Source organism: Stenella coeruleoalba, assembly GCF_951394435.1.
Source record: "Stenella coeruleoalba genome assembly, chromosome: 3".
In the NCBI taxonomy this organism is placed as follows: Eukaryota; Metazoa; Chordata; class Mammalia; order Artiodactyla; family Delphinidae; genus Stenella; species Stenella coeruleoalba.
The window spans coordinates 101,540,891-101,553,434 of NC_137148.1; the positions used below are offsets into that span (position 1 = coordinate 101,540,891).

Consider the following 12,544-nt stretch of genomic DNA (forward strand, 5'->3'; position numbering starts at 1 on the left):
CCATATATTTGTGGTTTTATTTCTGGACTCTCAGTTCTGTTCCATTGATCTGTGTGTCTGTTTTTGTGTGAGTTCCATACTGTTTTGATTACTGTAGTTTTGTAGAGTACAGTTGACCCTTGAACAATATGGAGGTTAAGGTTACCACTCTCTATGCAGTTGCAAATTCATGTATAACTTATAGTTGGCCCTTGGTATACACAGTTCCTCCATATCCATGGTTCTTCATCCTTGGATTAAACCAACCTTGGATTGTGTAGTACTCTATCTAGTATTTATTATTGAAAAAAATCCGTGGGTAAGTGCATTTCAAACATGTGCTGTTTAAAGGTTTGCTGTAGTTTGAAATCAGGGAGCATGATAACCTCCAGCTTTGTTCTTCTTTCTCAGGATTGTTTTGGCTATTTGGTGTCTTTTGTGGTTCCATACAAATTTTAAGATTGTTTTAGTCATGTGAAATATGCCATTGGAATTTTGATAGGGATTGCATTGAATCTATAGATTGCTTTGGGTAGTATAGACATTCTAACAATATAAATTCTTTCAGTCCATAAGCATGAAATATCTTTCCATTCATTTGTGTCTTCTTTGATTTCTTTTATCAGTGTCTTAAAGTTTTCAGTGTATTAGGTCTTTCACCTCCTTGGTTAAATTTATTGCTAGGTATTTTATTCTTTTTTATGTAGTGGTAAATGGGATTTTCTTAATTTCTGTTTCTGATAGTTCATTCTTAGTGTATAGAAAAACCACAGACTTCAGTATATTGATTTTGTATCCTGTGACTTTACTGAATTCATTTATTTGTTTGAACAGGTTTTATTTGTGGCATCATTAGAACTTTGTATATATAGTATCATGTCATCTGCAAATAGTGACAGTTTTACTTCTTTCTTTCTGATTTGGATCACTTTTATTAATTTTTCTTGTCTAGTTGCTACGGCTAGGATTTCCAGTACTGTGTTGAATAGAAGTGGTGAGAGTGGGTATCCTTCTCTTATTCCTGATCATCACTGAGTATGATGTTAGCTGTGGCTTTGTCATATATGGCCTTTATTAGGTTGAGGTATGTTCACTCCATACCCACTTGGTTGAGAATTTTTATCATAAATGGATGTTGAATTTTGTCAGATGCTTTTTCTGCATCTAATGAGATGATCATGTGATTTCTATCCTTCATTTTGTTAATGTATGGTATCATGTTGATTGATTTGCAGATGTTGAACATTCTTGCATCCTTGGAATAAATCCCACTTGATCATGGTGTATGATTTTTTTAATGTATTGCTTGATTTGGTTTGCTCATATTTTGTTGAGGGCTTTTGCATCTTTGTTCATCAAGGATATTGGCCTGTAATTTTCTTCTATGGTGTCCTTGTCTGGTTTTGGTATCAACATAATGGTAGCTTCACAAAATGTGTTTGGAAGGTTTTCTTCCTCTTTAATTTTTTGGAAGAGTTTGAGAAGGAGTTTGACAAGAATTGGTATTCTTTGAATGTTTTGTATAATTTGCCAGTGAAGCCATCTGATCCTAGACTTCTGTTTGTTGGGAGCTTTCGATTATAGTTTCAGTCTCCTTACTAGTAATTGTTCTATTCAGATTTTCTATTTCTTCTTGATTCAGTCTTGGAAGCTTGGATGTTTCTAGGAATTTTCCGTTTTTTCTAGGTTGTCTAATTTGTTGGTGTAGAATTGTTCATAGTAGTACCTTATGATATTTTGTATTTCTGTGGTATCAGTTGTAATTTCTCTTTCATTCTGATTTTGTTTGAGTCCCCTCTTTTTCTTTTTCTGGGGGGGTTAGTCTAGCTAACGATTTGTCAATTTTGGTTATCTTTTCAAAGAACTAGCTCTTAGGTTCATTGATCTTTTCTGTTGTTTTTTAAATGTCTATTTCATTTATTTCCACTCAGATCTTTATTATTTCCTTTCTTCGAATGTGGAGCTTCATTTATTCTTTTTATGTTTTCTTTATGTGTAAATTTAGATTATTTATTTTGGATTTTTCTCGTTTCTTGAGGTAGGCCTATATTGCTATGGTCTTTCTTCTTTGAACTGCTTTTGCTGCATCTCATGGATTTTGGTACGTTATATCTCTGCTTTCATTTGTCTCTAGGTATTTATTTGATTTCTTTAGTGACCTATTGGTTGTTTGGTAGCATGTTTAATTTCCACGTTTCTGTGGTTTTTACTGTTTTCTTTTTGTGATTGATATTTAGTTTCATAGTATTGTGGCCAGAGAATATGCTTGATATGATTTCAGCCTTTCTGAATTTATATTGAGACTTTTTTTGTGACCTAATATATGATCTATCCTGGAGAATGTTTCAGGTGCACTTGAAAAGAATGTATATTTTGGTGCTTTTGGATGGAATGTTCTATATGTTAAGTCCGTGTGATCTAATGTGTGATTTAAGTTTGATGTTTTCTTTTTAATTTTTTTTCTGGATGATCTATCCATTGATGTAAGTAGGGTGTTAAAGTCCTCTGCTATTATTGTTTTGCTTTCAATTTCTCCCTTTAAGTCTGTTAATATTTGTGTTGTATATCTTAGTGCTCCTCTACTGGATGCATATACATTTATAAATGTTATATCTTCTTGCTGGATTGACACCTTTATCATTATGTTTGCCCTTGTTGTCTTTTAATATAGTCTTTGTTTTAAAGTCTGTTTTGTCTGAGTATAGGTACTCCAACTTTCCTTTTATTTACATTTGCATTGAAATTTTTTCCATTCCTTCACTTTCAGTCTGTGTGAGTTCTTTCTCCTGAAGTAAGTCTTGTGTAGGCAGCATATAGATGGATGTGTTTTTTGTTTTTTTTTTAAATTTAAACAGTCCCTCACTGTCTTTTTCTTGGCTATTTTAGTCCATTTGAAGTAATTATTGGTAAGTATGTACTTGTCATTTTGTTAATTGTTTTCTGGTTGTTTTTGTAGTTCCTCTCTGTTCCTTTCTTCTCTTTCCCTCTTCCTTCGTGTTTTGGTGGTTTTCTTCAGTGTTATATTTAAATTTCCTTCCATTTTCTTTAGTATATTTACTATAAGTTTTTTTCCCTGTTACTGTAAAGTTCATATATAACATCCTATGTAAGTAGTAGCCTGTTTTAAGCTGGTAGCAAATTAAATTTGAACACATTCCAAAGCTTCATCTTTTTACTACTCCAGCCCCCTGCCCCAATGTTTTATACTTTTGATGATACATTTTACCTCTTAATTTTATGCATCCCTTAACTAACTATTGGAATTTAATTTAAATTTACTACTTCTTGTCTTTAAACCATCATGTTTGCTTTATAAGTATTGATCTACTACCTTTATTATATATTTAGCTTTTCCAGAAAGACTTTTTACTTGCATGTGTTTTCTTATTATTAATTAGTGCTTTTTCTTTTCATCTTAAATATTTCTTATAGGGCCAGTTTTGTGCTGATGAACTCCTTTAAGCTTTTGTTTATCTGGGAAACTCTTGATCCCTTCTTCAATTCTGAATGATAAATTTGCTAGGTGGAGAATTCTTGTTGGGGGTTTTTTCCTTTTAGCACTTTGAATAGGTTATGCCACTCACTACTGGCCTGTAAAGTTTCTGCTGAAAAATCTGCTGATAGTCTTATGGAGTTTACTTTGTATGTAACAAGTTGGTTTTCTCTCGCTGCTTTTAGGATCTTCTCTTTATCCTGAACTTATACCATTTTAATTATAATGTGTCTTGGTGTATGTCTATTTGGGCTAATCTTTTTTGGAACTCTCTGGGATTCCTGGACCTGGATATTTGTTTCCTTCCCCAGATTAGAGAAATTTTTGGCCATATTTCTTCAGATAGTTTTTCTGGCCCCTTTTCTCTCTCTTCTTCTTCTGGGATCCATATAATGCAAATGTTATTTTGCTTGATGCTGTCTCAATGGTTTCTTAAATTAATTTCACTTTTTAAAATTCTACTTTTCATTTTGCTTCTCTGTCTGGATGAGTTCAGTTGTTTTGTCTTGCAGCTCACTGATTCATTCTTTTACTTCATCCAGTCTACTGTTGAACTCCTCTAGTATATTTTTCAACTGAGTTATAACCTCTTTGGTACTTTCCTATATTTCAGTCCCTGTTGAAGCTCTCACTGTGTTCATCCATTCTCCTCCTGAGTTTGGTGAACATCTTTATGACCAAGAAGCAACAAACTAAAGAGTGGAAATGGGTTATTAAGAGATTGCTAAATTAAGAGCATAGAAGTTAGCACTTTCAGTGGAATGGAGGGGGGAAAGCATTGTAGAAATATTTTTTAAAACTCAGTAGCTGAGAGCTATTGGTAAGTCTTAATTGCATCTCTAGGCTCTTGATGTATATAGCATACTAAAATCAGTATTTCAGAGTTGAATAAATGTTAGAGTCTCTCATCCACTATTTCTAAGCCTTTTATCTGTTTTTACTTATAATGGGGGTAGATATGACTCAAATATGATATGAGTGGCTCTAGTAAGAAGATAATGATTCTCAGTGGCAGGGGGAAGTGTGTGTGTGTGTGTGTGTGTGTGTGTGTGTGTGTGTGTGGTGTGGTGTGGTACAGGGTGGTGATGTGTACACATGGGGGTGTATGAGAATCTCTATTTTGGGGGAAGAGACCATGTACACAGTTTGAACTTGTCTCCTTCCCCTACCCCTGTCATGATTATATTATCTTACCTTCCTATCTTCAGCTGTTCTGCTGCCTTTCTCATACTCACATTTTAGAAAAACTGGTCTTATCTAAACTACTAATATAGATAAACTGAAGTCAGCTTGAGAGTTTGAATAGTTAGTATTAAGCCAAACTAAGAACGTAGCTATCCTGGCTTCTAGTTCAATGTTTTGTTTTGCCCATGCAATAATTATTATGCCAAATGATAAAATAAACAACAGGGTAAAATTATGTTTTTCATACTCTTTATTTTAAAAAGGATGGGAAGGTTTTAGTATATTTTAGAAAGTTTTTTTCCTTTCTAAAATCATTACACAAAACAAAACAAAAAATACTCATAAGTAAAACTGAGACGTTTAAGATGGATGTTGTTCATTTCCTCATAACGAATAAATAGATACAATGTTAAGATAAAATGATCCCCTATTATATGTTAGTTTATTGTGAGTCTGTTAGTTCTAAAAATAAAATACGGGTGATTTTTGTGTATTTAGACTTTATATTTGGAGTTTGTATTATTTTGTGTTGTTGCGTAATGATTTATTTAGCAATTAGTGACATAGAATAAGAGACTTTATTATCTCCCAATTTCTATTGGTCATGAGTCCAGGCATAGCTTAGCTTTGTCCTTTGTTGAGGGTCTTTCCAGGCTTAAATCAAGGTGTAAGCTTGGACTGCAATCTTTTCTGAGCCTCTGATCCTTTTCCAAGCTCACTGGTTATTTCTAGAATTCAGTTCCTCATGGCTGTGTGATGAGGCTCTCAGTTCCTGGGGCCTGCCCACCATTTCCTGGCATGTGGCCCTCTTCCACAACATAGTAGTGCTCTGCTGCTTTGACTATCTCTGACTTCTAGACTTGCTTTTTAAACATCTTACCTGATTAAGTCATGCCCAACAGAATAATCTCCCTTTTGATTAATTTAACCTCCACTAACAGGGATCTTAATTTTGTTACCTTTGCCATATAACATAATCTAATGACAAGAGTGAAATCTGGGAATCTTGCCCACACTTGCGGGGAAAGGATTATATGGGTTGTGTACACCAGAGGATGGAAATCTTGTGGGTTGAACTTAGCATTATGCCTACCACAGGGTTATGAAAGAGTGCAGTAACTCCTTTGTTCAATAAAAATAAGATCTTTCCTATGTGCCAAGCATTTCTGTAGGCCATGGAAATACAAGTCTCAAGGGCGCAGTTCCTTTCTATAGTGAGGTTGGTGGAGACCAACAATGAAGCACTGTTTATAATGTAGTTCAGTAATGCAGGTTCAGTAGAAGTGTAACCAGGCTACTCTGTGAACATGAAGGAGAAGGTATAGGGAGGGAGGAGGCTGGGTCAGGAGAAGTTTATTGTTTGTATGGAAAAAATAAAAATACTGCTGCAGTTCTTGAAGCTACAAAATGATTAAAAAATTGTTTATTGTTATTCTTTTCCTCCAGATGGTATACCTCAAGTTTACTATTTTGGCCCTTGTGGGAAATACAACGCTATGGTGCTGGAACTGCTGGGACCTAGTTTGGAAGATTTGTTTGATTTGTGTGACAGAACATTTTCTCTTAAAACGGTTCTCATGATAGCTATCCAACTGGTAAGTAAAGCAGGATGTTTTGAAGCTGTTTGAACAATTGTGTGTTTCATTTGGTCACTAATTTACACTGAAAGTTTAAAGTTTTGTGACATTATCTTCCACAGCATTTGACCTAATAAAAATGTCTGCTTTTCATATCATTGTCCTTTTAGGATGACTGTAACTTAAAATAACTGAATCAGGTGTATTTTATTTGTATGAAAAAATTAATATCTTACTACTTTAAGGTCAGAATGCTCAGTTTGGGAATTAAGTTGTTTCCAGCACTCTTTTCAGGTCGAAAATGAATACTTAGAGAAGAGAACCCTCAGAAAGATGGGTTTTTAATCTTGGTAATAAATTAAAATGGCCTATAAAAAGAAGAAACAAACTAATGAGAAAGTCTTATAAATCATTTAAATTTCAGGGAGCCTATGGGGAAATAACTTAAGAGGATAATTTTAAGGCAGTTTTGAAATAAATGCCAGTAAGTGTATGCTGCAGAAGTCTTAAAATTGTTTTTATCTGTTGACTCATTACTTCTACAGATTTATCCAATGGAAGTATTCAGATGTACTTAAAGCTTGTTGTGCAAAGACGTCTTTAATAAAGTGGGAAACAACCCGAATGCACAGACATAACAGTGTTAGTTGGATAAATTATTAATAGCCATAAAATAATAAGCAGCCACTAAAAAGTGTATATTAAAAGAATGTTTCATGACCTGGAAAATGCTCATAATATATTGTTAATGAGAACTATAGGTCATAGAATAGTATATGTTATATGATCCAAAATTTGTTAACAAACTAAAATGGCTTGAGTGACTGTGTTCACTTACATTGTATTGTCAACCATGAATATCATTAAATGAAGCACTTTTATTATTTGTAATGTTCTGTTTTCTGACAGTTTATACAATAAACATTATTTGAGAATGTATAAAGCAATGAATAAAAATGTATTATATTATTAGAGTTGGATTCCAAAGTTTTCTAGTCTCAAGATCTTTTTAAATGTTTAATACCTAAGGAAAAAAGTAAACAAGTTATAAAAAAGATAACAAAGTGCTCTGTTAATTCTTTTATTTAACAGTCTAGACTCTTTAAGTTTCTTTAGTGTAATTATAAAATTTTCTCCATTATTGAACAGATAAGGAAGAATAAATTGCAGCTTTGTGAATATATCTGTTTATATTTTTGAGTTCAAGATTTTTTATTAGTAAAGCTTTTTAATTCTATAAGGTAGCATCATCTGAAAGTGTTGATTTAATCAGGCTTCCTGATAAGAAAGGAATTCATAAAATTCAAGCACTTTCCTATATAAGTGCCCAAAATAGTAAAAAGCAAAGATATTTAATCATAATTGGACATATATTTAAGAAACTATTGAGTGATATCATGTTTCTTTTAAAGGGTTCAAACAATTTCTGATTTTTTCTTCTTAATGTTGTTTTCATTGTAAAAATTGTCTTGCCTCTATCATACTATTTTATGCTAGTCAAAGCCTAAAATAAAATGTATCTTTTTTTTTTTTTTTTGAATCAAGATTTCTCGCATGGAGTATGTCCATTCAAAGAACTTGATATACAGAGATGTGAAGCCTGAGAACTTCCTAATAGGACGACCAGGAAACAAAACCCAGCAAGTTATTCATATTATAGATTTTGGTTTGGCAAAGGAATATATTGATCCAGAGACAAAGAAACACATACCATACAGAGAACATAAGAGCCTTACAGGAACAGCTAGATATATGAGCATAAACACACATTTAGGAAAAGGTACGTGTACCTTTCGTAAGTATGGAAGTTTGAACTCAGTACGCTAATAGTGTGGGTTTTTATTTGTTATTATGGTTTAGTTTTTGCAGGTTACAGTCGCTTCTATTGTAATTTTTATTTATCACATCTAACTAGAGTTTACTTACATTTAGTAAGTCTTTTAAAGTAAGTTGCTTTCAAATAAATGAATGACAGATATCCTTATATTCACTATATCTTTTTTATTTTACTTGAAATGTTCGACTTTGATACACTTAGGGTGATCCATTTAATTATTTCTATTAAAGAATATGAGAGAATACTTAATTTTAACTGCATTTAATGTGTGTAAAGGTTTTTGATTGAGACTGTAACTCTTTGATACAGCTGTCCAGGGAGGTAGCCACCTGCCTAATACATTGAATACTGAGAATACATATCTTACAGGTACTGTTTACTTTGTACTAGCTATTATTTAACCTTTTTAAGAGGGTTCCTTATTTATAAAAAGGGTAAAATATCAACTGCACAGGGTTTCTTATAGCTTTTTTTTTTCCTGGTCCAGGATCACATATTTCACCTAATCGTCCTATCTCTTTTGTTTCCTTTCATCTGGTACAGTTCCTTGCCTTTCTTTATGGTTCATGAAGTTAATATTTTTGTAGAGTACGGGTTGTTTTGTAGCATGTCCTGTGTTTGAAGCTGTCTGATATTTCTTCATGACTATATTTGGGTATCCAGTTTAAGCACAAGTATCATAGAAGTGATGTGTTCTCAGTGCATCATGTCAGAAGGCACATGTCACTTGGTTCCAAGTAGCTTTGATCACTTGCTTAGGGTAGTGACTGCTAAGTTTCTCCACTTAAAAGTTTCTTATTTTCCCTTTGTAGTTAGAAAATATTTTCTAAGTCAGTTTTTGAGATTATGTAAATATGTTGTTTCTCATCAAATTTTTACCCACTAGATTTAATATCAATTGATGATTTTCTAACTCCATCGTTCCTTATGAATTTACTAGTTTCATTCTAATGTAGGCAAAAGCTTTCCCTTCTTCCCTTATTTATTGACTTACATCAGTATGGACTCATAGACTCATGGATTCTTAACTGGATGTATTATAGTCCATTACTATCATTATTTATATCATTATTTATTTTGATGCTCAGATTGTCCCAAATTTGGCTACTGGTTGCTCTCTCAAGCTGTTTAGCTGTTCCTTTGGCATGTTCTCATGATTCTTGGAAAACTTCTTTCTCGTCTTGTGCAACAAGTTGTTCCAGGCTTATCTTATAGTTTCTTGTCTCTAGCCCAGATACAACATTTTTCTAAGAAGCCCTGGTTCCTTTATTGGATAATGGTATGTAGAAACCAAGATTTTGTAACACTAGGTGTATTTATTGCTCCTAGTATGTTATTGTTTCTAAGGCCTTTCTGTAGCAGAACTAGGAAATGTGTACATGTCTGTGTGTGTGAATATACACATATATACTCATTTGTGTGTATATACAACACACATTTATGTACACGTACAGATACGCCTACACATGTGTATGCACTTATACACATATGTTAACATCTATCTATTAAAAACTATGAGTTTATACTGATACTTCTAATTTCAGTCTAACAGCACAAAGTAGGATCCCCTCCTTTTCATATTTGTAATTCCCTTCCCTTTTCTATGTTTATATCTTCCTTTGCCAACATTGAGAAATCTGGCTACCACTACTCTAGTATATTTACTCATTTTTAGAAGCCTAGGACACTCAGAATGTAGTTTCAGAATTGGTAACTGATAACACTGTGTTAATGCAAGCTTACTAGAATTGCGATATTTGTAATTCTCATTTTATTGAAGAGTCCTTTTTAAAATTGACTCAAGTAGGACTTCCCTGGTGGTGCAGTGGTTAGGAATCCGCCTGCCAATGCAGGGGACACAGGTTCAAGCCCTGGTCTGGGAAGATCCCACATGCCGCGGAGCAACTAAGCCCGTGCACCACAATGAAGAATAGCCCTAGCTTGCCACAACTAGAGAAAGCCTGCGTACAGCAACGAAGACCCAACACAGCCAAAAATATAAATAAATAAATAAATAAATAAATAAATAAATAAATTGACTCAAGTAAAATATACATTGAGTAAAGTGCACAACGTTTGAGTGTATAACTTATTAGTATTAATAAATGTATACAGCTGTATAACCCACAAGTCTACCAAGATTTAGAACACTATTCACTCCTTAGACTTCCCTCTTGCTGTTCCTCAGTGTCTACAAAAGCAACTGTTGATCTGATTTCTATCACCATAGGTTTAGTTTTGCTGACTCTAATTCTTATAAATGAAATCATATGACTTATTTTGTTCAGTCTAATATGTATGAGATTCATCTAAGTTGATTAGGGTTTGTTCCTGTGCAACGGAGTAGTATTCCATTGCATAAATATGAATGTACCACAAATTGTTTATCCATCCTAACGTTGATGAGCATTTTGATTATTAACAGTATTTTGCTATTATGAATAAAACTGCTATGGCATCCTTGCAAATCTTCCAGCACACGTATGTTTTCAGTTCTTTTGGGTAAATACCTAAGATTGTAATTGTTGGGTCATATTGTAGGTACTAACTTTATAGGAACCTGTCAATCAGTTCCCCAAAACATTCATACCATTTTCTGTTTCTACCAGCAGTGAATGAGAGTTCTGTTTGTTTCACATTCTTGACAACATTTGGTGTTGTCGGTCTTTTTCATTCTAGCCATTCTGGCGAATTTATGTAGTGGTATTGTATTTTACTGTGACTAACGATTGTGAGCACTTTTCATGTGCTTATTGACCACTCGTATGTCTTCTTTTGTGTTGTGTACATCGTTTTATTGTGGATTTGGAGGAATTCTTTATATATTCTGGATATAAGTCCTTTGGCAAATACATGCTCTGTGGACATCGTCTTCTAGTCTGTGGCTTGTCTAGTCATTTTCCTAGTGTTGACAATTGATGAGCAAAAGTTGTAAATATTTATGAAGTCTAATTTATCAAATTTTTCTTTTATGATTACTACTTTTTAAATCCTAAGAAATCTTTACCCCTTGTAATGAGAACATTTTGTGTTTTCTTCTGCCATCTAGAATTCATTTTTTTGTATGATGTGAGATAGGGATTGAGATATTCTTTTTATGATATCATATTCTTTGCCATCAAATTACTTTTGTGTGTTTCTAAAAAAATCAGTTCTAGGTTGTGTTTACAATAGATTATTCCTAAGTCTTAAGCCATGGTCGGTTTTTATATCACAGGAAGTCTAATAACTTAATTTTATGCTTTTAGATTCTATATCTAACATCTTTCTTATAAGGGAGAATAGACAGGAATGTAAACTGATCGGTACTTATCCACTGTCACTGCTCAGATATACCTTACAATACAATCACAATTTGTCCAGAACCTTAGAAGTCATCTAATCCAACCTCTAACTCCTAGTCTTAGCTTCTTCTCTAACCATTCTCCCCAGACCTATCTGCTGCCCACTGTGTTTCCCTGCTTCTGCATCTCAATCAGAACTAAATAGCACTTGGCATCTTCCCCTGACAGCTTACCTGATAGTAGGCTCATGGTATTTTTTCAGGTGTTTGAAATACCTGAAAATGTAGGTTTGCCTTTCTTTAAGAAAAGTCAGTAGTATTTACATTTCAGGTGGCATTTGGGCAAGTGTGTTTCAATAGCAAACTTTCCTGTTAGATTTAAAATATGATTGGGTAGATAAACAACTTTCAGGATTGTCTCTTCTGTTAAAACCAGGCACATCTGTGTTTATATGAACAGTGTCTGTGAGAAATTTTCATTTCATGGTAGTTGTTAAGACTGTTTTATAACAACTAACAAAGGTTCACCACCATTTTATTGTGAGCCATGAAGTCACGACTTCCTTCTGGCCTGGTGTTCTTTATCCGAACAATGGTAAATGTAACAGCATTCTATTTGTAGAAAGGGCAAAATAAGTCTGATATATTTGTCCTTGTTAGGAAAAGCCTTCAGAGCTTGGGAAATGGCATTTAACTATTGTAATAATCTCTTTTTACTCTTCTTTCAGGAAGAAAACAAAAAATTATTTATTTGGCAAGTACTGCAAAGAACAAAAGCTTTAATCCTTACTTTCTCTCATTTGTAAAAGCCCTGCTTCTCAGTTTTGATGTAGAACTTGGGAGTAGATGGGTAAAAATAGAACATTTATTTGACAGATTACGTGATTTCCTTTTTTTTAAAATTGTAGAGTGAGTTTGAGTGCCAAAGAGTTAAAGTATTCTGTAAGTTTGAGATGGCTGTGAACATGGAATATTTAGTGGTGTTTTGAGTTTAGAGCACTTGGCTTTGTGAGGAATCAGGAAGAGATTAAGAAAAAAGAACAGTGAAAGCGTGACCTTTTAGTGCTGATTTTAATTTGTGTATATATAATTTCTTCCTTTCATCTGAACTTTGGTTGTTACTTTTAAAGCCTTCTTATTCATTCACTCACTCTTGTGCATTCAAGGACTTGCTACTCACATGAACTTTT

At 33.5% G+C, this 12,544-nt stretch overlaps 1 protein-coding gene across 10 annotated transcripts in view; it reads left to right on the plus strand.

The window, feature by feature from the left end:
* The window catches only part of CSNK1G3 (casein kinase 1 gamma 3), a 156,673-nt gene that overhangs the window by 72,055 nt on the left and 72,074 nt on the right, over positions 1-12,544 (plus strand). For all 10 annotated transcript variants that reach the window (XR_013827476.1, XR_013827477.1, XR_013827478.1 and 7 more), the window contains exons 5-6: positions 6,104-6,252; positions 7,780-8,014. Coding sequence is in view for 1 of the 10 variants with exons in the window: in XM_079916028.1 (XP_079772154.1) it covers positions 6,104-6,252; positions 7,780-8,014 (384 nt within the window). In the remaining 9 variants the exon portion in view is untranslated. The remainder of the gene's footprint in view (positions 1-6,103; positions 6,253-7,779; positions 8,015-12,544) is intronic.